At 38.9% G+C, this 27,724-nt stretch overlaps 1 protein-coding gene across 7 annotated transcripts; it reads left to right on the top strand.

Annotated features, from left to right (window-relative positions):
* Window positions 1-816: 816 nt before the first annotated feature.
* Window positions 817-26,103, top strand: gramd2aa (GRAM domain containing 2Aa). Of its 7 annotated transcripts, XM_058630329.1 has the most exons (13): window positions 3,594-3,611; window positions 3,974-4,185; window positions 9,644-9,748; window positions 15,647-15,704; window positions 16,942-17,242; window positions 17,837-17,940; window positions 18,335-18,433; window positions 19,824-19,895; window positions 19,984-20,040; window positions 21,963-22,140; window positions 23,489-23,582; window positions 24,091-24,195; window positions 25,095-26,103. In XM_058630329.1, the coding sequence occupies exons 2-13, from the start codon at window positions 4,103-4,105 to the stop codon at window positions 25,096-25,098; spliced, it is 1,260 nt and encodes a 419-aa protein (XP_058486312.1). In that variant the 5' UTR covers window positions 3,594-3,611; window positions 3,974-4,102; the 3' UTR covers window positions 25,099-26,103. The 7 variants fall into 7 exon arrangements, with proteins under 7 accessions (XP_058486309.1, XP_058486308.1, XP_058486315.1 ...); XM_058630325.1 differs by lacking the exons at window positions 3,594-3,611; window positions 3,974-4,185 and adding an exon at window positions 819-1,146; XM_058630331.1 differs by lacking the exons at window positions 3,594-3,611; window positions 3,974-4,185 and adding an exon at window positions 824-1,146 and having other exon boundaries at window positions 17,170-17,242.
* Window positions 26,104-27,724: the final 1,621 nt, after the last annotated feature.

The raw sequence follows: 27,724 nt of genomic DNA, 5'->3' as shown, positions 1-27,724 counted from the left end.
GTCACTTCTGTTTTATATTCTGTTACAGTCTACAGTATAAGAGAAAATAGTCTTGGGAAACTGGGAGTGCGCTTTGGGTTTTGACCACAGGAGAGCAGTGTCCCTGAAGAGAGGCCTCAGACTGATTTAGAGAGTTTCTTTACTAACTAACTTAATGTACCAGAGGAGTTTAACACGAGGTAATCCTTACAATATAATTGCAGTTACAACTATCCTCTGCACACTGGATTTTTGATTTTCTTTTTTTTTCTTTTTTTTCTTCAGGAGTCAAAGTATTTCTTAAAGCTGAGTAAATGGTGTATAATTTAAACCCTTGTAATACTGTATAGGGGGGGGGGGTTGGTAATTGTGTAATTAAAAATGCCTCACATTTGAACAGCATGAGATTGCGCTTGCTAAATTATATCTTTTGCTTGTTCACAGTTGCTCAGACAAGTAAAGCTATTTCAAGATTCCCCCCCGAGGCACAGGGAAAATATGGTAAGCGCTCATTCGTGTCCGTTTGAGACCATAACAGATTGGATCATGAAAATGATTGTTAGTTGCAGCATGTTAGGGCAGCTTTTAACGCACCCACTGCTACAACTTCATCTCCGTCTGCTTCCACCAGGCAGGGAGGATATTTTTAACTGCCCCTAATGCTCCTGCACTGAGAATATGTTCTGTGCATTAGCACAATGCAGCACCAGTGACAGGGAGTGATTACGCTGGGGATGATTTTGGTGAGTTTGAATGTGAAATCTGATTATCTTCGCTGCTCTGCGGAGAAAGGAGGAGAGAGAGGGAGAGACTGCGAGGGAGAGAGAGAGAGAGAGGATGAGGTTGGCTGTAGGATAGATTCAGGAGGAAGGAGGGGGTAAAGATAACAATGTGCTGAGCCAGTGGCTTTTCCACAGAGCAGCTGGCTGGCATCAGGACAGGACAGGCAGCTCAGAGAGAGGACACCTCGAAGACGTCTCTCCTCCGCTCGCTGTGGGACACTGAGGTTGACTTCCAGGAGGTGTTCATGGGATGCACTATCTATGCAGCCAGCCCTAAGGCCCTGCCCGCCGACGAGGCCCCAGGACAGGACAGATACTACCAGCTCCCCCACTATCGCCAGCCTCATGGTAACTGCAGTCAGAGGATAGCAGCCAGCAGAGCCAGGTCAGTGTACAGCAGCACACTATGTGACTATGTGACTATGTGATGTGTGGGTTATACAGACCAGGAGGATCCGGGCAACAGCAGTTGATATGAAGTGAGTCAGGGACACATCCACATGGAAAGTGGATTGTTGAAGCTGAAATATTAGGTGGATTCCCTTTTTTGTTTTTTTCTTCTTCATTAAATTCAGTAATAGATACAAAAAAACAAGACTAAATATTAAAAATGCTGCAAAGGGAGAAGTACAAGGATCCACTGAAACTGTACGGACTATATTGGTGCAGTGAGGAGATGCAGTTTGTCTTATTTCAGTGATTTTCATCAGTGTCAGGCCAAAATACTACACACAGAAACATTTCAAATCAGTGAGTTGTGAAGGTGTCATCTGCATGTGTCATCATGATACACGTTGTATCATGATGTCCGATGCTACTATATGTGATACAGGTTTGTACAGCGTACAAATACTGTTAACTGGCCCCGTGAACCTGTGTGATGCACTGTTGTAGCTGCGTCTGGTTTGAGATTCAGTCACAGAAGATTTTAATGCTCGTTATCAACAGTTGAAATATTTTCTCAGCACTGTGCGCCTCTGAAAGTCATCCTGACTGCACAAAAACCCCCTTAAAAAGTACATTTTTAAGGTTTTAAAAACCTAGCCCTTAACATGTCTGAATGGGAAGCAGCTGAAATGTTTGTGCAGTGTGAGCAGTGTTTCTCTTTTCATCACGTTACCAGAACCCAGGTTAATGTTTGACAATCCAACTTAGAATTAGGGCTGAACAATTTTGAATAAATATCTACCTGCGATTATTTTTGACTGCAATATGATTCCCGATATGAGACACTTTTTACATCACTGTGTGATGTCTGTGCAGTTATTAAGAAAAGTTAATTAATTTAGTAGTGATAAATAAACTATTAATCAATGCAGTTAGTCATTTCTTTAAAAAAGTAATTAAAAGAGTCATAGAATTATTTTTTATCAACTTTTAGACGAATGCTTTAAAGGTAAAAACTGAGAAATGTCTCGTTAAATATGAGTTTGCTATTTAAGTGTATTTGTACCAAATGTCCGTCTAATAATGAGAAGCTGAAGTGCGACATATAATAAAGATACTGTATGTTTTAGATGGACTCTCCTCTCACACCGTTTCACAGTATCTATGCCTCCAACACCTAAACAGAGACAAACCAGGCGAAGCTGTCGTCTCTCTACTGTCTACTATCAGAGTAAAATCTTGCAAATATAGTTTGTATCGTGTTGTTGATCAATCATTCAACAATAATGGTGGTGAATAACACTTCTGACTACAGTCCCACAACTAAAGCCTGCTCCACACTGTGTAACCGATTGTCAATGTTTTAATCCTGAGGAAGCAACGATCGAGTTGAACACTTGGTGTTTAATCCCACGATTTCAGGGAGGAGATTCCAGGGATTAGGGATCTCACAGAAACTCGCGTGATTTAACGTGATTTCAGACACACGGTGGACTGTCGGCTTTTGTCAGATAACAGCTGTTGTGTGTGTGATGTTTTGTGCTGAGAAATGCAAAAACATGTGGATGAAGTCATGACTGAGAATCTGCTTGTACAAGTTACGGTTGGAAACAATAGTACACAACAATCCCGGTCAACTGGCTCTCTTTAGTTGTTGCGGTTTCTTCTCACGCCCCCAATCACTGTTCAGTCGTAAATATCGAACATGTTTAATAATTATGATTTGAAATCAGGAAGACTGATTAAAATCATGTCTGTTAACCCCTCAGACTACAGGGTAATCTGTTCAAATCATCCTAAAATTGGAAGACACGTATGATTGGAGAAAGGGCCCGATTAGGATGAAATCTGGCCAATTATCCTCTAGTCTGGGGCAGGATTTAATCTGTGACATGACAGAAATTCTATATATTATACACTAATGTGTTTTGACAAGTGTTTAATCTAAAGTATATTTAAAATGCACTTAAGGCAAGGGCCTTGCTTTATGGAGGCCACCATCTGGTGGTGCCATGTTTCTACAGTAGCCTGAATGGACAAACCAGCTAAAACATGCTTTTGTGTTTTTATGTGGAAGTTTACTATTTAAAAAAGAAAGAAAAATAATAATCTCTGCCCACAAAACCCAGTGCATGAACAGAGCAGAGAAGAACGAGGAAACGTTAAGAGAGAAGGAGAGAGTTGTGAAAGAGCATTAGTCCTTCCTGGTCTGAAAACCTAAACCTAACCACCTTAGTTCAGTCTCACCTTTAGATGGAACTAATTCTTACACAAATGGACTTTTGAACCTGGCCAATTGTGAGGAGTTATCAAAACACTGCTGCTGCTGCTGCTGCTGCTCTCTCCACGTGACCTATGACGCCAAAGTGATGTCACAACAGTTAATCGGCTCTAAAGCCACGTTTTTCTCTCCATTCTGCTGCGGCTGTAGTGGAGTTGAAGAGTTGCACCCATAATGTTTGAGTAAGTGTAGCTTTGCGAATACCAAAGTTTCATTTCATTTATTTTGAATAACATAAATAAATTCAAATAAATCAAATATTTTGTGTGACTTTACAAATAAAACTGCACACTTGACAGTATTATTCATCTTTATTATTATAATAATAATAATAATAATAATAATTATTATTATTATTATTATTATTATTATTATTATTAATAAACGTGCCAATCCATGATCCGTCGTCAGGTTATTCTGAGAGGCTGTGGAAAGAGAATCGCCTGAGTTTAATCCCTCAGCAGTGAGTAAACAGCCACACTGGGCTGTAGGTGAGAAGCACAACCCACCTCTCCGCACTGACACTCGTCTGCTCACGTTTCAGCAGGTCTGTGCTCCGCCTGCTCGACCCTCCGCTTCACATCTTCTCGTTTCATCTGAGCTGGAGCTGACATGCTGTTCGTGGCTTTTTATCCGGCTTTTTTGTTCGTGGACAAACACGGTAAAGTGATGAATGTCGCACACACCTGAGGAGTTTTGTAGACTGGGCCAAAAGGCGAAAAACGGAAAGAAATCGCGGCAGCTTGAGCGCTACAGGTAAGAGACGTTAAGCTAGCGCTAGTAAGAGTGGGGCTTCCGGTAGGGATTTTAAAAATAAAAGTGCCAGTGACTGCCACTGAGCAGGAGAGCTTAGTGGCATTCACTGTCACTAGCCAAGATTCCGTCTCCGTGGTGTGTGGTCTTTCTGTGGTACACTGTCCGTGGGAATATATTTTGATCTTACATTGTTGATCAGACACAATAACATGATTGCACATAATAAGGCTCTAATTGGACATTGACTTTTGTCTTCAGCTCTACAGTATTCAGTCAGAATTGTGAATACATACATGGACATCTCTGAAAGACATAAATAAACTACAATATGGCGACAGACTGAGCACATTTTAACTTTACATACCAAGTGTTTCTCATGGTTAAGTCAATACTAGTGTGTGAGGTATGCAGCTGTTCAAATATTATATTATTATATAAATCAAAAACTGAACCAGAATAGATTTTTAAAATTGTACGCATCGACATTTTATTATTTTTGACATTGTTATTATGTTTGTCATTTATTTGTACTTGTAAGTGAATCATTCTGTGCTTTTAAGTTGAAGTGGTGCTCCCGTTCTGATTTTATCCTGCCTTATTTTCACTAACTTGACTCAAATCGCGCTTTTAATAATACGACTGCTCAAAGGACCAAATGCACTACATTCCAGGAACATAGGCTATATCTGTATGAATCCATGTGTCCTGACCTTTGTTGAATATTTAAGTGTGCTATGATTTACATCCATCTGTAGTGCAACTTAAATGTAGTGATATACATGCTGTTTTTCCCCAAATGGAAGTGTTATTATATTTGAGGAAGTGACACGTGTTTTTTTTAAGTTTTGTGTCTCTTATGACACTAACAATTACAACAAGAAAATGAGTAAATATCCTGTTTGTATTTCACAGTAAGACGAACATGTAGAGCCTTGCGTTGGACTAATAACACTTGTCTGTCATCAGAGGCTGGTTTGAGGTACTTGCACAATGGGAGGTTATTTCAGGAGGAGTCCAAAGGCTGTGCTTCTCCTGCACTTCTGTGTCTTTGCCTATGAGAATAATAAGTAATGTTAATATTCAGCAATGGGGAACATTCAGGGATAATTGTCATGGAAAATAAAACAATAGCAGTTCTAAACATTGTAAGTTCTACATAAACACATGAGATAAATGCTTATTGTGTCATTGCAAAGTTTTATTTTTGTAAATTGATACATAGAATGTCAAGAATTGTCAAGCATCTTCAGCGTTTTAGACAATTCCTCCTCATATTCATCTCCAAATTATACATTTCTAAAGAAAGAAAGGAATGTAAACCCTCTTTGTAAACTGCACCAGACTGCACACAACTTTATTGTCCTCTTTTTAAAAAAGACCAACCTACTTTGACCTTTTTTAGACTCGTTAAATCGCTTCTCATTAAATGTTTCTAGACTCACGCTGACACGATAAACAAAGAAACATGCACTGTTTACAAAGCTGTGTGTCGACTGTCTTTGTGCGGACTTTCTTTAAGGTGTGTAGTTTGCATCTGTGTGGAAGAGGTAGAGTGTGGTTTAAGTGAGAGTTTAAATACCCTGCAATGTGTGTGTACATGAAGGCCACTCACTAATGTGGGACAATATAACTGTAAAAAAATAGAGTTGACTTTACATCGTGACAACAACAAAAACATGCTTTAGGAAATGAGGGACTGGAGAACGTGTCAATCCCACAGATTAGTAACCTTGACAAGATTACACTTAATTAGATTAGAGGAGGTTTTGTGACATCACTAAATGTTTGTCTCCAGATAAGAAGGAAGAGGAGGAGAGGAAAAATAGTTACAGTCTTTCAGTTGATATATGTAAAGGGATTCTGCAGCAAGAAGACCCTTGTTCCAACCGGGTCGAGTCCCGGTTGGAACAAGGGCCTTCGTGCATGGAGCTTCCTCCCACAGTCCAAAAACATGCACTATGGGGATTAGGTCAAGTGGACACTCTAAATTGACCATAGGTGTGAGAGTGGGTGGTTGTTTGTCTGTGTTTGTGTCCCTGTGATGGACATTGGCACAGCTCCCTCCGTGACCCTCATGTGGAGGATAAAGCGGTGGAAAATGGATGGATGGATAGATGTGTAAAGGGATAATTAGACCTGTTTATTTATGGCCTGGAAACCAGAATAATCAGTGAGCTCATTTACTCTGGCAGATTAATCCTGCTGCCCCTCCCATTCAGATTTCCACCTGTAATGGAACCATTTTGTCTAAATGACTTTTGAGTTTGTTATGATAGCAAACAAGCAAACAGATCTTTAACATCCAAGATAGCTGCCGCTGGACACTGTTAAAAAGAAAGAGTTCTATATGTCTATATGTTCATAGATTTTCACAACAGTCACTCTGCACTACATCATACATGTTATTGATCACTTGTAGCTCTGTGTGAAAACACTGATGTTTCAGACCCATTTTCTCAAATGTATATTGATGTCAGATCACCTTTATTTTTAATACTTTGACCTTTCTGCTTGAGTGTTCAAATTGGGTTGGCCTTTCTAGAAATTCACACTTCAATAGCAGCAAAGCTTTTGGAAAATGATAAGAAAAGTCTCCAGGAAATGTACGGAAAAACAATGAAAATGTAAGACAAAGTGTTACCTCAAAATACATGTTAAAGTCTATTATTTTAGCAGATATTTGTGTAATATCGTTTATAAAGAACCGGGCAGGACTTCACACCCGAGCTGTGAGAGTGTATATCACATTTTTATTCTATTTCAACATAGATACAATTTTTACTTTTTAGATTATAACTTGAGATCTCGTATGGAATTGATCTTACATCGTTCGTTTATAATGACATATTTTAGTAGAACAAATAGTACAATTGTAAAAGTACAATCTTTGAGTGAGAGAAATAACACTGCTAGGCGTTTAATAATTATTTTTAATTATGAAAGTATTTGAACATCTCTATAGATGTAACCTGAGGTTATGGCTTTGTGCATTTTGTGTGTGGTGTGTAATTCCACAATTATTTTCCCCAGGACAGGAGAGGACATAATGGCAAGAGTTCCCAGGAGTCAGAGGTCAAACAACTTCCTCCCTCTGATAAACTAATGTGTACAACTATCTCATCAAAAAGGCAAATGTTTCAACACTGAACAGATGGCAAATTAAACCAGTCACGATCAAGTAGGATCAACAATATGAGGTTGTTTGTTCGTTAATAGGACAAGGAGCTTGTCTGGTTATTTGTTTTACATCCATCCGTCTTCTACTGCTTTATCCTCCACGTGAGGGTCGTGGGGGGAGCTGGTGTCAATCCCAGCTGACATAGGAACCGCGAAAAGCGGTAAAGTGCAATTTGGAAATGTGTGAGCATTTACTTTTACCGCAGAGACACACAAGGTTCTGTGTCAGTCTTACCTTCCTCACAAACATGGACATTAAAACGGAAATCCGAACTTAGTGACAAGTTAATAGAACAATATGTAGTCCAGCTATTTCAGAGAGATCGCTTTACAGTTTTTTTGTGCTTTTCTTTTACCAATCAGTTCCTTTCAAAGAGTAGTCAAGCACAGCTACAAGTGCAGCAGTACCACAGGCCTCCATTGTGCCCCGAGGCCCACATCTGGAATGAGATTTTCCTCCTGAATCCGTTAACCTCGGAAATGAAGGTGAAAAGACCCCACAGACGCTCTCCTTATCGGTTGCAGCAGGCCCTTCATCTCTCATTCAACCTCTCTGTGATCACAGATCACCAGGAAGTCCCTGTTGTTTGAACAGGTCAGCGGCTGACATCGAGCTTCTGGCCAATTAGAGCTAATACAGTGGAAAGTGCACGCAAGAGCCTGTTTCCATCAGCACTTGTAATTACACACACAGGTGGTAATGACTTCCCCTCTCCCAGAGGAAAACATGGTACAGGCCAGGTGTGAGGTTGTGTATGCATTTTAAAAAGAAAGGCATTATTATGTTTGTTTGTATCATAAAGGTCCAGTGTGTAACGTTAAGGAGGATTTATTTACAGAACTAGAATATAATACCCATGAGTATGCTTGTATAAGTGCTTTAAAATAAAGATCTGAGTGTTGACATTGAGAGTCCTATGTTTGTTACAACCCGTAGTCTGAGCGTAAGACGTCAATAATTTCTTACACACTGGACCTTTAAATATTTACATTTAAAATCACCATTTCACTCGCTCATTGTCTTCTGGGGGAGCCAATCCCAGCTGACACAGGGTGAAAGGCGAGCTGCACCCTGGACAGGTCGCCGTCGCAAGGCCATTTAAAATCACTTTATTAGAACTCATTTAAACCACGCTTTGCAAGGTTGTTTAGGGAATTGTGGAGTTCCCATGGGGATACGTTACACAGAATGGTCTAGTCCGGAGAAGTAGATCCTATCTGAGTTTTTTTTTTTTTATGTTCTCATTGTAGATGGAGATTGCACGGCTTGTTTTCCTTCCCACAAGAAACCATTTGCTGTGATTTTTAACCTTATGCAAAACAGCCTCAACAAGATGTTTCTCGAGTGTCGAGTGTTTCCGTTGAATCATGTGCTCATTATCAGTGACTCACATTTCACAGAAAGAAATGTCTCCCGTTTAGAACATGCACAATGCCATATCTTAAGTGGAAAATATGAATACATTAAAATATTGTGATATTCCATGGCATGATACTGTATTCTGTTGAAGGGCAGTGGTTGTGTGTCATATTAAAGCTTCTGACCTCTAGTTAGCAGCAGGTTTTTGGACATTTGATTGTCTCCCCTTTCACTCTCACTACAGGACAATTGTATATTGTACATTGTTATTTTTACAATGAGGGTTTTCCTTAAATAGACTATATACTATAATAGACTACTAAAATAACAACATTTCACCCTGCTTATAGCATCCTAATATATCATATTGTTGCTCCTCTATTGGAATATGTATGTTATTGCCAGATTCTTGCCAATACACAGACCCAAACTTGAGATTGTCCTTCCTGTTGTTGGCTTTCATTCATTTGTGGAGACATTTGCTCTGCAAAGTTTCAGTATGAAATGTAAAACACTCTTAAAAAGCTTTGCGTGAGCTCACAGCAGCACACCAGGTCAGCCATCTGCACAACCTCTGAGGTGCTCTGTTTCTTTGTGGACATCTGGATGAGTGCTGCTGACACTGACCCATTTACACAGGCACAACAACACAGCTTTATTTTGCAGAGCAGAGATTTTTAGATTTTTTTAAACGTGGAATAAACCCACAGAATCAGACTTTGAATGTTGCATCACCGCTGTGTTGATTTTGATGGCAGAGTCCACTTGTTTGCCCCATAAACCTTTTGGGAAGAGGTCTATTTGAAGCCAGACCTGGAAACAAACACAAACCAATTTTTTTTTTTTTTTTTACATGTGTACATGAAAGTCCAGTGGAACAGTTCATGCTGTTATCATAGAGTTGTGTGTTTGTGTATTCAGGGCCAGGAGCATGACTGAGCAGCAGGAGCAGAGTGAAGAAACAGGCCTGCTCTCAACTCAGGACCTGGAACCCTCCAAGGACGATGACACGCACGGACACTTCAGGCAAATCTCGCACACTCACACACTGCTCTCTGCCACAACTCCTTTTTTCCCCTCACACACCATCTGCATCCTGTGCACGGTCATGAGTTACAGCCCCAGGAGATTTATTTTCACAGCATTATTTTCCGCTTTTATTTCAGCTGTATTTGATGTCAAACAATAGTCGAAAGTGTGCACACACTTGCACACAAAGAGACCGCAAACAGACATTAATTACAAAGGGTTTTCTTTTTCCGAATGTCCAAGGGAGAACATTTATGTGGAAATACGTGACATTATACTGGTAGTACAGTGTTTTAATTCATTTAAAACAATTTTGATGGAACATATTGAAATAGATGACAGTGAACGTCTGCATGCAGCGCATGCGTGTGTATACTGTACATGTGCTTGCGTGTTATATAAGGAGGATTTCAGACAGGAGCAGTGTAATCCTGGGAGTCTGTACTGGGATGGGAATTATCTCGGATAGATTATGGGCTGGACAACCCAGTGAATGGGAAGGACTTCAGTGCTTTATGCATGTCAATCACTGAGCATGCATTGTGTGTGTGTGTGTGTGTGTGTGAGACTCACCTCAGCACTCCTATGCTGCTCTGTGCTCTATATCCCACTGTAAATATTCATAAGACACTTTGAATTTGTCGCGGCCGATGAGTCAGCAAATATGATAATACTTTTATACATTTAGGATGTGCATGGATAAGATATACACACTAATCTGGTCAATATCAAAACTAATGCATGATGGTTTCCTTAACCCTTAAACACACCTAGACACATGTTTGTGTTTTATCATGCAGATTGTTGCAAATTCATGCCAGGTTGTGCATTTTCTTTTAATCTATAATAAATAACGTTAACTAAAATACTCACACTAACACACCTACGGACAAAAATCTCCTTGAAACTCATTTGAGTCACTATTTTTGATGCATCAAAAAAAACAAAACGTGGAGAAACGTGGCAATTTAAGGGTTAAAAACTGTATAAAATAACTCGATAATATTTGATATGTATGATGAGGACTGATGTTGGTTTAAAAAAATTTAATAAATAAATAATTTATAACATTTTTATAGTTTGATTTTTTATGAGAACACTCCAGGTGTGGGAACGTGAGTATTTTATGAAATATGACATCGCAAAAAAAAATACTAATGCATAAAAAAATGTTTCTGCTAATCTTTCACCAAAAATAATCCAGTTTACATGAAGTGTATATATATTATTGAAAATAATTCATTTATTGTGTTTTTCTAGACCATAAAATGAAGGTGCATCATTTCAAAAACTTAGCAATTGAAGAGTTAAATGTCTTAAAATTTTATTAATATTTCAGATGTATGTAAAGGACTGATGTTCTTTCATATCTTATTTATATCTTATCTTATATCGTAACTTTTTTGAAGGCACATCTAAGAGTTAATGTGCTGATTGAAAGACCGATCAGGATCAAAGGTAACGCCAAGGTTCCTTGCTGATAAACTTCACGTAATTGTCAACCATGACAGTTATCTCATCATCACATGATTCTGATTAGCTGCACAAATCAGCAGCATCTCTGTGTTGTCATCGTCATCGTCAAGGAGGAAGTTGTCCGACATCCAGGTTTTTATTGCAGATAAGCATGACTCAAGATCTGGGATGATCATTAGCACGTATGTCTGTGTATCATCAGTTTAACAATGGAAGTTCATTCCGTTATTCCAAATGATAACGACCCGAGAGCTGAAATATACAAGGTAAAGGTCCAGGGACAGACCCCTGAGGCACTCCATACTATACTTAATTGTACATTGATTTGTTATTATAAAAACACTTTGCATTCTACCAGGCAGATATGATTTAAAACAAGTAAAAGGGCCAAAACTATTTTCAAGTCATCCAATAAGAATACTGTGAACAATCTAAGATCCAACAGAGGTATTGTAATGAAACAAGGTTAAACTGTATAAAAACATTGTGAACAGAGGGTTCATGTGACCAGACAAGACAGTTAAAAGACATGTAACTACTTTCAGTGAATTTATATGAAATAATCTGAAAGTACATAAGGTTTCCTCAGAAAATGTTCTATCTCTTGTTCACATCACCAGCTCGTTTAAAAAAAGCTTTCCTCCTCACAAGTTAGTCACGCAACCTGTAATCACATTCTGAGAACTGTGCTGTTAGATTACACAATCAATTCACTAGAATACCCATGTTTCCTCACTGACTATGTTTGGATTATTACTGAACTATACTTGTGCAGGTGTAATGCACTTCATTTTCACATGACATCCTCCTGATCTTTCTCATGATCTCTTGCAGCCCAGTTACATTACTGCCACTACTACAGTGTGGAGTCCACACGGCTACACTAGATACCAATGGGAGGTGTTCGCTTTCTAATTTAGGATTCAATTTAGGATTCTTTGAGCTAGTAATTAGTTTCACTATTCAGCCAAGGGCACTGAGATACATGGACAAGGTGCATATTTATTTATACATACACACACACACACACACTATCTGACCGGTTTTCATTTTCAAACCACAACCTCAGACAGATTAAAAGCAGATTAAATTACATTGTACATTTTTTTGATGTGCTTAACGTGTTCATGTCGTGAACAAAGTGTGCACTAAACCTCCTGGAAACAAGTCTAATCCAGTTGTTGAGTTGTTGCCTTTGTGTAAAAACCCAACAACACCTGCTGCAGAGGTTTTAATTTTCTTTACCTCAGTTTGAAGTTTTTATTGCTCCTCCTTGACCCGTGAATTGATTTCAAGCCCTAAATAGTGCCAAGAACAAGATTGAAGTGACATTTTGGTGACGATAGCTTCCAATGATGCATCTTTGACATCTGTCCATAAATATCCACAGATATCATCATACTATGACCTTGTTTATATATCCTCTCACTGCCTCAGTGGGAATTGCCTGTGACATTTTTCTCTATACATTTACCTTGATGCAACAAAAGTATTGATGGAGACCTGGATCTCATGTAAGAGGGAGAGGCAGATGGAGAGTGAGGACTGGAGAGCTTGTTAGTCACCCCCCAGAGCCGCTTGTGTTTTTAATAATCACTCTCTTCTCTCCACCTGGGAATGCAGCGCCTCTGTGGATCCTATTTATAGGCAGCAAGCTGCAAGCAGGAGCAGCAGCACACATGCTCTATTGTTCATAACATGGTCACATGGGAGGTGTTTTCTAGGAGGGTGACTTTAATAGGGAGAAGGATGAATTGTACCCTAGCAGAAGCTACATAAAATAATTACATTTTAGAAAGGTGAACCACGGGGTAGTTGTCAGTTCTTTTAACGACCTGTTTTTTTTGTAGCTCAGGTTATTGTTTATCGATTATGTGTCAGATTTAATTACTATAGATATATATATATATATATATATATATATATATATATATATATATATATATATATATATATATATACACATATATATATATATATGTATGTATATATGCCTGTATCAGGTATCTGGTCCAGTGCTTCCCTCGTGTACTCGTATTTGTATTCATAAATCCACTCCAACACTGCTGCACCCGATACCACTATCTTCAAGTGAGCTGAGCAGGTGTGCGGCAATAAGCGTTGTGATGTCAGCAATTTGGAAGTACTTTAAGATAAGCGATGATGACAAAAGTAGAGCACGCTGTAATCTTTGCTCTGCTAGACTGTCAAGAGGTGGTCAAAACATCAAAAGAACCACAGGCACTTAATATTAAGTGTTATTCATTTAAATCGAATTCAGGTCTGTTCCTATACTTTTGCTCACCTCAAAAATTGGTTTTCCATTAGAAATCGTCTAAGTTGTTGAACAGATCTTGATGTAAATATCTGGAAATAAAGAAATGCATAGTCATGGTGAATAAAATCAAAAATGTTTGTTTTGCTCTTATGATATTACTGAGGATATTATTAAGTACTCGGAACTCCGTATCGGCAGGTACTCTAATTTGAAGTAATCCTACTCTTGAATACAAAGTGTCACTGAAGCATTTCCACTGTGAGACAGAGGTCAGGTCGTCGTCCCTGTAGGACTGTCTCCCATCAGAGCAGAGACACTAACACTGCTGCTGCTGCAATAAGTCAACAAGGGTATTTGAACATGATGGCACCTTGCTGTATACAGAAAAGGACACTGTTCAAGGAGAATACAAATGTGGTGTGTTTTTTGGGTGATTCAGTGAAGGGGAGTGGTTTTCTCTTAACCTATTGTCACTTAGCTCAGTAAGTTGTAAATTCCATGTAGATTTGGAAGCAACCCCAAACTAAGCCTTAGGAAAACACAGCTAACACACCTAAACTTCACTTGTTTTTCTGATTGTGTGTATAGGGGTTACTTTCACATGCGCTGCAACACCACTGGATATGCAGGCAACACCTATGCAGCACACAAAGGGGGAGGTGTGGCTGAAGTATTTGCTTTGGTGCTGGTGCTGGTGTGACATTGAGCAACCATGAAAATACACAAGTTAGAATAGTGAACACAAATGTTTTAAACAAGCATTATGTTTTGCCAATATACGACAATGAAAATGATGTACAGTATAGTTGCATATGTCTCTAAAGGAGCAGTACCTCCGTGTAGCTTATTAAATTCATCCCTCCACATGAGGGTCGTGGTGCTGCTGGTGAAAGCCTGTCCAAGGCCAGTCCATCACAGGGCAAACACATGGAGACAAACAACCATTCACTCTCACATTCACACCTATGGGCAATTTAGAGTGTCCATTTAACCTCTGCATGTTTTTGGACTGGGGGAGGAAGTCGGAGAACCGGAGAAAACCCACTCACGTAGGGAGAACATGCAAACTCTATGCAAAAAGGCCCTTTGTTCCAACCAGGCACTAACCACTACACAGCTGTGTGACCCTGTATATTACATTTAAAATGATTATTTACTGTTCTCCTCCTCTCTAAGTCTCTAACGCTAAAATGTATCTGACGCTGACTTCTGTTTTGGCCGTGTTAAGTTAAATTAGATGTTTTAATTTCAGTATTACATTACAAAGGTTTAAAAGGAGTTTCTCAGTGTGTAAGTAAGGCAAACACTACCCTTTTCTCTCTGAATGTCCTCCCTGATTTGACTTCTCTCGTTCTTTTTTATGATGAAAAGAACAGAAAGATGCATGTAGTCAAGGATCTCACCTTTCAGACTTTGCCCTTGTCAGGAAGTTTCAGGAAGATTCTGCAACTAACGAGTATTTTCATAATCGATTCATCTGTTGGTTATTTTCTCGATTAACTGATTAATCGTTTGGTCCATAAAATATCAGAAAACCTTAAAGAATGTTGATCGGTGTTTGTCATACCTGAAAATTATGATGTTCTCAAATGTCTTGTTTTGTCCACAAACCAAAGTGATTCACTTTTAATGATTTCTTTGTTATCCAGAGCAAAGAAATTAAGAAATTATTCACATATAAGAAGCTTAAACAATCGGAAATCTTGTTTTAATCATGAAAAAAGCTTCAATCCGTTAATTGATTATCAAAATAGTTGTCGATTAATTTAGTAATCGATTAATAATCGATGAATTGTTTCAGCTCTAAGTATCCCACTGTGCCATTTGCGGCACTGCTTTGAATGTTCCTCCTGAGGCACATATGTGTGTGCATGGTCATTTGTTTATGTTGTTGAGTGACAGCCTTCACCCCCTGCACACAAAGATGCACACAAAGGTGGTTCACTTGATTTGCATACAATGTACACATATGCAGATACATGCATACTATACACATGCACACAATAGGGCATAGGGATATTTTTCTAACCTGCAGTCAGAGAAAGACACCAATCAGCCTCACTGCCATTAAAATATGACCATTTTTTTTTCTGTAGTCGTTCAATGACAATAAATTAACATATTTCATATTTTCTTTTCAGGTTCCATTTGATTGAAGATCTTTCCTATGAAGACGTAAAGAAATGTTATAGAGGCTCGGTAAGTCTTCTCACTTTGGTGCTTATTGTTTTTGTGTCTTTGATGGGAGCAAATCTGAAAGGAAAATCAATAATATTTTTCATAAAAGCAACAGCAATTCTTTTTAAGTTCCTATTCACTACTGTTTTGTTATTTTCTCACAGATGAGCACATAATGCACAATAAACGTCCTATAGTTTCCCTTCCTTTGTGACCTATAGTTGATACAACACAGTAGAAACCCAATACCACGTTGCATAAACTTCCTTTATTTAATGACGAAGCATTCAGTCATTTTTCAATTTTGCAGCAATGCCTTTGCAGCAGCCCTGTCCAGTGTCCTCACTCCAAATTCAAAGTGTCAACCTTAATAGAAGGTACATTAACGTACATTAACAACATTACGACTGAGCTGTAATGATATTAAAACCACACCACAATGCAGTCATCCAATACCATTTCACTAATGAATTCAGTGGACGTTACCTCTGGGCTTTCCTCGATTAGTGACGGAGCTTTACTGCTGTACTGTAACCATACTGTAAGCTCCATATGACTGAGGACAGAAGCTGCTCCAGCAGGAGCTATTAATAGAAAGACAAAAACAGAGGTGGCAGGCGACGGCAAGCTGAGCAGACGTGAGTGCTAAGACAGATAGACGAGATACTGGCAGGACAGGAGAGAGGAATAGGGAAAGGGAGTTAAGTGGCAGTGACAGAAGGATAAGAAGTGGAGGCGAGTTTGAGCAGCAAGCGAGGAATGAGTGAGATGTCTTGTTTGTTCAGGGACGGGAGGAACATTTTCTTTGCAAAGTGAGCGTTTATCGGTGTTACACACTTAACTCGGACAGATGGAGGCGAGGACAGGCAGAGAGAGAAAAGGGATTTTAATTGAGGTTAGTAAAGAGTACCTGTGTGTACTCAAGAGTGTTGTGTTTTTTCTTAAGCTCTGAGTGATGAAGAGTCGTGTGTGTGTGTGTGTGCATTGGAGGGAGAAGGAGAGGGAGGGTGTCTGCAGAGCGTGGAGTCACAGGAGGTGTATTTGTGATAGAGAAAGGGAGCCTTGTATTTTCTGAGAAGCAGCTCAGTGGCTGTGAAAGAAGGCATTGCTGCTGTAACTCTGTAGTAGTGTGTGCGTGTGTGTGTGTGTAGATGTAGCTTTCGAACCAGGTGTGTGTGAGTATGTGTGTGCATAGAGGTCGTAGCACCAGAGTCAGTCCTCCATCTCTGCCTTGTACTGACTGGCGACAGGGCAACAGTGTGTGTCTTGCAGCAGCCTGCTCCAGGCCTTGGATGTGCGCGAGTGTGTGTGTGTGTACGGGGCCAACGTGTTGAGCCTGGTGCAGAGCTCGCGTCCTTTGAGGGAGAGGGTGGTGTCTGCGGCAAGAGGAGCTGGAGTGGCCGGTGGTGGCGGTGGAGCTGGCACTGTGCAGGCAGGCCGGTCCACCAAGGAGCTGCTCATGACTCTGCCCTGTCCCTCTGCACAGACTGTCAGCAAGTACAACTCGCAGTACCACAAACTGTTCCAGTGTGTGCCCAAGGATGAGATACTCATGAAAGGTACTGTCCTCATCATGACCAAAGCTGTTTCATTTTTCATCATGTTAATATCCTTAAACATGTTTTGCGTCATTTATTTCTGCTGCTCCTATTCTCCCTAATCCTCTGATTACTGCTAAAGCACAGACAACATGGGATTAATATTCTCCTTTTAATGTATGTTATTATCAGCTGTTAAAGTCATCTTTGTAATATACAGTATATTGTATGTGAGCTGCAATGATCAGTCATCACACATTCATCAAACATTTAACCTTTTTGGCTCAGGATAAACATATTTGACCAGAGAACTGACTCTGACTGATTAATATAATTAATATAATGTACACTGGTTATTCAGTGGTATCTTAACAAGTATTAATACTAAGGTTCATATTGTGCAAACCTTCACTTTAAGTGTTTCTTAAACAGAATTTTTCATTTTTATAAAATGACAAACTTATTGTGCACAATATCAGTCTCGCTGCCTTAAATTGTGACTCTTTAGAAAATGTATATCTCTGCGCTTGTTCATACTTACTTTTTTATTTATTAATTTGCATTTGTCCCGTTTGCAGTTTCTTGAAAGACTACTTTTTCCTTCTCTGTTCTCAGTGTACTCGTGCGCTCTTCTCAGAGATATTCTTCTCCAAGGCCGACTCTACATTTCCAGAAACTGGCTGTGTTTTTATGCCAACCTCTTCGGCAAAGACATCAAGGTGCAAACAGAGCTACATACATACACTCAGAATGACAAAGGTGGTTTCCAGGCTCAATCTGACAAACAGAGCTGTCAGATTATTTGACATAAAGACAGGGCAGGATGATGGACTGACTTTTCCTTCATATGTTCATCTTTTCATTTCCTTAAAAACCAAACCTGTCCTGACATTGTTGTATCTGTAAGCTACTTACTCTGACAGCATTCCTTACATTCTGACAGAAGTTAGACACGTTTTATGTCCTCTACCCGTTTTGTCCCTCTCAGTCTATTTCAGGGTTTGTCCTCCTTGTTGCCACTGATGTCAAATCATGCAAGTCTGTCCTTTTCTCATCACCCTGGCTTTAAGACTAAGTCTGTTTTTTTTTCGTTTGAATCGTTTGAATCTGAAGGTAGCCATCCCTGTTGCTTCTGTGAGGCTGGTAAAGAAGCACAAAACAGCAGGCCTCGTGCCCAATGGCTTGGCTATCACCACAGACACAGGCCAGAAGGTAAACACCACCATCCACCATTATTTATATTTATGAATGTATTTATGAATTTAAATACTTATGCTGATGAGCAGAGCAAGGGTGTATTTTCCATGCGAGGTGCGATGGAAAAAACAACACCATGCTATGCTATAGATAGAAGCAGTGGAGTCCCAGTCTGGCAACTCATGCAGGGGAGAGGAGGGTTTTTCCACCTGTACAGAAAACATTTAAAAGGGTCTTTTTTTTAACTTTTTGTCACATGAGACTGGAGCTGTCATGTTAGAATAATGAAGCATTTGTGTGCAATACAGCTTCTGCACGGGAGAAGAGGTTTGGTTAAGTCATGTGTATGCATTATTTGTAAAATAATAAGTATATACCGTACATATGTGCAGGATTTCAGGATTTATTAAGTTGTTATTGTAACATGCAGACCAGTGCATGGTTAGGTGTAGTAGTCCTAAATGTTTTTTTATTCAAACTAGACTTTGTTTTCTACTGTCTAGTAGGTTTTTTTTCCAAATAAGGGTTAATGTTTTATTGTCTGGTTCTTTTATTGTGTGAGACTCTCCGTGTCCTTGGCCTTTGAAAGGCTCCATACTAAATATGTGTTATCCTATTTACTGTACTACTGTTTGAAGACAAAAGCTCATAAACACGGCGGAATCTTTTTTATTTTAAAAGGCCTGACGTTTACTCTGTGGTCGGGGCTCGATTGCAGCAACTTCAAAGCAAAGAATCACTTTTAATTGTCAAAGGTGACTCATGAGACAAACCAGTGTATGATTTATACAGTGTTTCACACAAAACAAGGACTGTAACAACTGTATCCTGTAAGGATAGTGATATTTGACTGTGGACATCCACATGTTTATGTAATATGCATTACATAACTGTCTGACACATCCAGTACAGCATGTGTCTAAAGACTGGGGTTGGTTCTTCTGTTCATCAGGTGATTGTTGAAGTTTTGTTTTTTTTTCACCTCGTTGACTCACACAATCATGTGACTGCGATGCATCAGTTTATGAAAGTGGGTTAAATGCTCATGAACATAATCAAAGGAACCTGTTAGATAACTGACCTGTCATGACATTTGTTCCATGAAGTAATAGACTGGAACGGAAGTGTGATTAAATCAAAATCCTCTTTGTGCCGCAGATTAAAATGCTTAAATCTCTGAAGTGTTATTTGCTTCAAATCCGTTTGGGCATTTTTAAATCTTGTCCAGAAATGTTGATGTTCTGCTACAGTGCTTCAAATAGATGATGAACATGACATTCAAGGGTTGCACATTGACAGCATGAGCAAATATGCTGTATATGTACTGTATATACTCAGTTTCAGTGGAAATTATAAAAAGAAAGTATGTTTTCTACATCACTCATTCTCTTCTTTGTTCCCTCAGTATGTATTTGTATCCTTGCTCTCAAGAGACAGTGTATATGACGTCCTTCGCAGGATCTGCACACATTTACAGGTCAGAGCACTCATTCATGTTCATGTTTATGACTAAATAATAAGGTGTGCATGTCAGAATATGACGTGATCTTCCTTTCCCTCCCCAGGTCAATGGAAAGAGTCTGAGCTTAAAGCAGTTCCTGCAGGAGCCGACCTTATTATTGGTTAGTGACAACTTGTTAACTCATCACAATCTATTTTGGGCCTAAAATAATGTTGTGTGATGTTTTTACACACATTTACACTTTTACATTTTAGTTGAACCGTGACCTGTAGGACTGACGTAGAACCTAATTCTGCATTTCCTCTTACTCTGGATGTGATAATCCTGGGTTTTTTTGTTGGTGATGCAGGTCTAAAATATTTTATGCGAGTTGAATAGATTTCTAATCATTGACATATTGACCTTATTAGCCACAGTAATATTGATACATAATTTAATTTGTTCTAAGCCATTAAAAAGTCTAACTTGTTTCTGAAAGTTGCGCTAAAATCTATTCAATCTACTCTTTACATTGAGAGACATTTACTGCAGATTTATATCTTATTAGAAAGTGAGAAATTCATAAACATTACTGCACTATAAACAAAAGGCAATTATAAACACTGAAACTGGCACTCCAGGATGTGTTGTTGTAATTAATGGTCTGCAACATTTATTAAAGAAATAGTAAACCAATTATGGCAACAATTTTAAAGCCATCAATTTGGACTAATAGGCCGTTTTCAAAGGGTGACTCGTTACAATTTGGTGCAGATCAATTTCGTTTGAAAACTGTTGATTTATCACTTGAGATAATCGATATGTCTCCGCTCTGTGGACACTTGACAAATGACAAATGAAATGGTGTTGTTCAGCACAATAGTTCCCAGTCTCAGGGAGGGGGGGAGGGGGTTTCACATGAAAGAAAAAGAAAAACATTTACACAAAATCGTTCTTCCACATAATGTTTCAATCCATCTATCCATCTTCTACTGCTTTATCCTCCACATGAGGGTGAGAGCCTAACCCCTAAAGTTAAACCAGAGAACCCGGAGAAAACCCGCACATGCCAACGCCATGCAGAAAGCCCAAACATGTTAACACACAATATTTGTTCCACATTATAATATAACGTCAAAAATAAAATAATAATAAAAAAAAATAATAATAATTCTTGTACTGCTCAACAGCTCATGTCCACACAAAATGAGTCTAGGTGAAGCCACTGAAGTTTTTTTTTTACGTAAATGGCATTTTGGGTGCCAAGAAATTCTATTCTCTAAAAAACGGTCCTGGAGTGGGAAAATCTCAAAACACCTGGCCAGTATTCCACTTTTGTATGGACATGAATACACTAATATGGTAAAACGATGATGTCATTGCCCCCTGCTCTCTAACCTGCTAGACGTCATGTAACAACCCCATTAACATTGGCTGATAACAGGGTTGTGTACGTGCTGCAGACACTACTGAGCCTCTTAGATCTACTACAGCAAAATCTTATTCTCCTCGACCACGACGGTGGACAGAGAAGGGTCATGGTCAATAAAATACACCACATGCTGTACAAACTGACTTACCTGCAATGTGAAGCCTTTTTCAGAGTTCACTTTGTTTTCTGGCCTTAGAAACAGTAGCAACTGAATAAACTACCATATAAATATGTTTGTATTTGGCTTTATATTATTTTATATTATATTATATTATATTATATTATATTATATTATGTTATGTTATATTATATTATATTATATTATATTATGTTATATTATATTATATTACATTACATTACATTACATTACATTACATTACATTACATTACATTACATTACATTACATTATATTATATTATGTTATATTATATTATGTTATGTTGGATGCAAAACTTCAAAGTGTCTTGATGCAGCTGGATAACCAGGTTAACATTATGCTTTCATATGAGAGGACGCTCTTATTTACAGCTGTGCTTTGGATGGACATACTGTAGATTTACAGTAGCTCAACTCTTTGATTTATCTCACTGTATGTGATGGCCTACAGTCATAGCCCTAGTACGGGTCCATATCTTTACAACATGTTTGTCCTCTCTCCTCTGTGCCACAGGACGAGTTCCCAACGACGGACGAATTCCCTGTCGTTGATGAATTCCCATCAGTGTTAAAGTGGAGAAGGAAACCTTCAGTGGTGTCCGTGTCCTCCTCCCTACCTGACCTGCTGGGAAACTCCAGCAGCAGCCTGAACGTCACAGACTCACCCTTCAAATCAGAGCAGCTGCTGGAAGGTGATAAAACTATCTCTATAATGACCACAGAGCATCGTTGCACGGTTCCAAAGTCCAAGGCTTTATTCAAGGCTACACGCTCTTTATGTTTCTTGTTATACTGACTGGATAACAGTCGTTGCGTAGTTGGCTGACAGGTGTTGACTTTTATGAGATATTTTGTTTTGACTCTTAACACTGTTTTTACAGACACTGTTTTCATTTGTCAGACTGTCAAATGGAGCAAAAAAACATAACCTTCTTGGGGAATTACAGATAATATTCATATATTGATATTAATAGTACGTGATAGAAGAGTTTCACATGCCATAAGTGTCAGATTGTGTTAGATTAAACTCATCAGTCATAATCAAATCATATTTATTATGTGAGAAATGGACATATCGTTAAAGTTTATTGATGCATATACTGTACAGACATGTGTAATATGTATATCAATATTTTATTCCATTGTCATTTTGTTTGAGAGAGAGAGAGAAAAAAAGACACTGAACGGCAACTACTCTCTTATGCAAAGTCACATTAAGCTTCAAATGGAGATTAAGTCATGACGGGGGCTTTTATTAAAAGCTTTGTGCAAAAGCAGATTAAACAGGTTATTGCAGTGTCTGCTCTAAAAGTTGTCGGAGGACAGTTTGACAGCTGTGTATGCCGACACACTTCACGTCACTTATAAACAGGAGCCCACATCAGCAGTGTTCTCGGTCACATGTGGGATATTTAATCCTTGCAAGGGTTTTGTGTACATTATCATCACAGCTCACAAGTGGAGTGTAAACCAGGATGTTATGTAATGACCTGCTTTATAGGAGTTTTACACCAAACACACATAGAACCCTTGAAAAGGGAGTGATTGATAAAAGTCAGCTCGCATGCAACAGCGTTGGAGAAAAGTATAATGGTAAGCTTTTCATTTTGTGTCATATAGAAAACACACACACACACACACACACACACACACACACAGCTTGTGATTCTCCTGCCCTTGGTGAATGTGTCTGCCTCGTGACAACAAAGGTTCACTTTTAGAAACACAGCATGGAAACCTTTGCAGGCAGCAGCTGTGCTCTCTGACACTTCACAGTGTTAATTAATGTAATTTAAGAGAACCCTCCAGCATTTATACATGCAAACAATAACCCGGCATCCTGTGGAAGACACAGAACATCAGACGGTCTTCATTTTTGGAGCTCTAAAGTGCACATAGTCACTCCAGTAACTGGGAGGGTGATGCGTGTTTTTTTTTGTTTGCACAAATGTGTTAAAATGCACAGATAACAGGTAGGTGAAAACTATTAATGAGACTCAATCAAGCCAGGTCCTCTTTATGGTTTTGTGTGTGTTACAGAGCGAGCTCTGCAGACAGACAGAGGTCTTCTATCAGAGCCAGTAGTGGAGCTGGGACAGATGGAGTACCAGCTGCTCAAGTTCTTCACCCTGCTGTGAGTGTGCAGAGGAACACACCGACACCACCTTCACCTCTTCACACACACACCTTTAATTTTTTCATACAAATGTTGCCTGCTATGTAACTTTATAGAATTATATTTCGTCACTATGCAACATCTCCTCAATACAGCTCAATACACATCTCATGCAGCAGGGTGAATGTCCTTCACACACATATTTAAATCAAAACTCAACATACATGCATAGACTGGAGTATAGAATGCATAGCGCTACACATAGATATTGATTATGTATTGATTATGTGTTATAAGATTTAAACATGTAGATGTTCTCACATTTTCTTTGAAAAATAAATATTTTCTACTTTTTATTGTTGTTTTTTTTTAATCATGTAATCACTTTTTATGAGATAATAGCTGTTAAACCAGGATGTTCTAGGACAGTATACACAGAAAGTCAACATTGCCTCCTAGTGTTCATAAAAAGACATTGCAGCTCAGACTTCGAACTAATCTGTGTGTCTCCTCCTCTTTTCATCAGTATAATTGTTCTCATCCTGTCGTCCTGCTACTTGGCCTTCCGTGTGTGCTGTCTGGAACAACAGCTCTCTTTCCTAAATAATCCAAATCTACCCCTGAGAGAGAGGTAAGCCAGCCACATACTGTCACATCTATGTTATTGTATCAAAAATATCCATATGTAATTTTTATAGGGCTTATTTCTGTAGCTAACTTGAAACTCAGACCCTATTTTGCCTTTTAAAGGTCCAGTGTGTTACATTACTGACGGTTTACTGTCAGAATTTAAACATACTACCCACTGACCACTGACACTAATAAAAACTAAAAACTAGCAAATCTGCTCTAAAAACTAATTAAAACTAATAATTTTTAACTTATTTTTAAAAACAAAAAGTCAAAACGAAATAAAACCTCAAACTCATGAAAAATCCCAAACTATTATAACCTTGGTTGGCGACTAGACTTGCTTGAGTTAGGTTTGAAAATGTTTCACGTCTCATCTGAGAGGCTTCTTCAGTTCTAAGTAACTGGTGGAAAAATCCAGGTATTTATCCTCTGAAGGCTGGAAACCTGTCTCCAGAGTCATTAAGTAGATGATTGTAGCTTTTACACCCCCTGTGACCCACTTTCAGAGTCAAGGTGTGAAAGAGGGTCGTTTAAGGGTCAGGGAAGAAGACCTGGATGGCTGAGAACCTTCACAGACAACATACTACCCATAAGTATTGTTTTTGTGTGTGTATAACCTCTTTAAAATAAGAATCTGGTTTTTCATGGTCTTGTACTTTGGGCAAAGCAACTTTATATGTGGTGTGCAAAGGCCACCATAGTTCATTTATTACACTTTGCAGTCTCACTATTAGATTCTAATAAATTATTACACAAAGGGCCTTTAAAACAAATCAGATTTGGGGTTGAGTTAGTGAGCTCCTCTCCACATGTTCAGCCTCGGCACATACAGTACTCTATGTGAGTGTTTGTGCTGGGATTGGTGTCCACTGACCTGACTGCTTCCTTCTCCTCCAGGTAACTACTAGCGCCTGATGTGACCCATTAGATCGGCTGCTCTTTGCTCTTCTCGTGTTTGGAGTTGTGAATGATCTGCAGGAAAACCTTCAAGCCCTGAACAGACTGACTCTACAACAGCCACTACACGTGAAGTCGCTGTCCGCCGCCAGGCACCTGAGGAACCTTCCTGCTGCAGGAATGAGTCCTTAATCAGTGATCACTTCCAGACTATGCAAAAAGACTTGTGTATTTATTTTCAAATATAAAGTAGATTTTACTTTAGATGATGATTGTCTACCATGGCCTGCCCCAGACATTTCATGACACTGCAATGTAAAGAGATGTTGAGCAGAGGTGATCCTGCTGTCTATAGCACTAATGAAGTGTTGGAGAGCTGAGGTTGGAAAGGTAAGAAATAATGCAACACATTGATTACTTGAAAGTACTATGAGCAAAGATATTTCAGGTGTGTTGTTATTATGATGATTCATCACGTTTATGTGACTAAACCAAATGTTATTTTCCTGGTGAGCTCTTGCCTTAGCCCGCAATAGGAAACTAGCTGCAAATGATGCACTTTTGAAAAAAATGTCCACATTATTCAAATTTATGTAACTTGATATGCATTTTGATCTATTTTTTTTCCCTTATTCATAGGTACTTAGTTGTCATTTTTAAGTATTTATAGAAGAGAGTTCAGACTCTTGAGTGATTGAAGTTACCTGTCATTTAACTGTAATAAACTGGATTATAGTCACCACTGGTTGGTGTTAACTGTAATGTGAATAAGATAGTGACATGGTATATCATTTTAGTTGTTAGGTGAGTTAATCTGCCCAGGGTGTTAGTCCTTTTATACATTTAAAAAAAAAAAGGTCACCAAAGACTCAAAAATGATGCAGTGAGTATCGACTATAAGTGTTTCTGCTCTAATATCTTTGTCTGAAGATATAGTTTGAAAAACATAGGCGAAATAGAGTTTTTAGAGAAGTTTGTGAAATCTTTCTGAATTAAATTGGCAACAGAATGCTTGTGGTTTTGAAATTAATTTTTGGGTCTGACGGTCTAATCCTTTCATATTGGCCTACAGAGAGAAGGCCTGCCTCCTCTCTGTGGGCCAGTGTGTGACTCGGGCTAAATTATAAAACTGGAAGCATTGGCAGATGCACAGTGTGGCTCAATCATGAATATGGAGTGATGGCTGTACATCGCTGCCACTGGTTTTCTTGCACATATCTCAGTTTGAACTTAAAAACTTGTTGCATCTTTCATGGGCTGAAAATATGTGTGAATTACTTACAAACTAATTACAAACTAAGGACACAGTGTATGTATGTGGTGAGACTGTGATCATTGTTGACATGGTGACCCTGAGTTTGGACCTCACATTCAGAGTAAGTACTCAGAGAGCACAAACCTCCACAAAGGCTGCTCAGCTTCCCTGCGTCAATAAACTCCCATATTTACCAATTCTGAATCGTACAACATCAGAAAATGTCAAAATCCATCTTTTACTTTTTTGCTGCTCACAATCAGACACAACAACAAAATGTCTGAAAGAGAGATAAATGTGTATGAGTGCATGAAGTGTAGTTATATACAGTATATAATATTCATATACAGTTTAATTAAACAAGAGAAAGATGTGTTCCTTAATCTTTCATTAATTTCCAAGCAGAGACACAATCAGGTAATCTTACACATGTTGCCAGTAATGTACAGTGGAGGAAATAAGTAACGGTCTATACTTTTAATTGTAGGTTTATTTTAACAGGGAGAGACTGAATATCAAAAAGAAAATCCAGAAAGTCACATAAAACAAAAGATTTAAATTATTTAGCAATTCATTGAGTGGAATAAGTATTTGACCCCCTATCAAAACATTACTAAGTTCTTGGTGGAGAAACCCTTGTTGGCAAGTACACGTTTCTTGTAGATGATCCCCAGGTTTGCACACATCTCAGGAGGAATTTTGGACCACTTTGCAGATCCTCTCCAAATCCTTAAGGTTTTGAGGCTGTCGCTTGACAACTCGAAGCTTCAGCTCCCTCCACAGATTTTCTATAGAATTAAGGTCCGGATACTGGCTAGGCCTCTCCATGACCTTAATGTGCTTCATCTTAAGCCACCCCTTCGTTATGCCTTGGCTGTACGTTTTACTGGAAGACCCCTCCACGCCCCATTTTAGGTTTCCTGGCTGAGAGAAGGAGTTTGTCACCCAGGATTTCATGGTACAAGGCCACATCTATCTTTCCCTCAATGCAGGGACGTTGACCACCTCCTTGCTTGACAGTGGGGATGATGTTCCTGGGGTCATAGTCTGAATTCCTCTCCCTCCAAAAACACAGTGAGTCGAATTGATTCCAAAGAGCTCGATTTTGATCTCACTTGACCACATCACCACATCATTCAGGTGTTCATTGGCAAACTTCAGACGGGCCTGTACATGTGCCTTCATTAGCAGGGGCACCTTACGGGCGCAGCTGGATTTTATAATTACTTTATAATCAAATAATTATTTCCTCCACTGTATATCATAGTTCTGACAGTGTATATAGATATTGTCACTGTATTATTTCAGTCAGGGCAAAAGAAATGACCGTTACTGTCACTAAAACTGATTACAAGAAACTATACTGACATCTAGT

The sequence above is a fragment of the Solea solea genome, chromosome 5, assembly GCF_958295425.1.
Source record: "Solea solea chromosome 5, fSolSol10.1, whole genome shotgun sequence".
Lineage (NCBI taxonomy): Eukaryota > Metazoa > Chordata > Actinopteri > Pleuronectiformes > Soleidae > Solea > Solea solea.
This window is presented reverse-complemented; position numbering and strand designations above follow the sequence as displayed.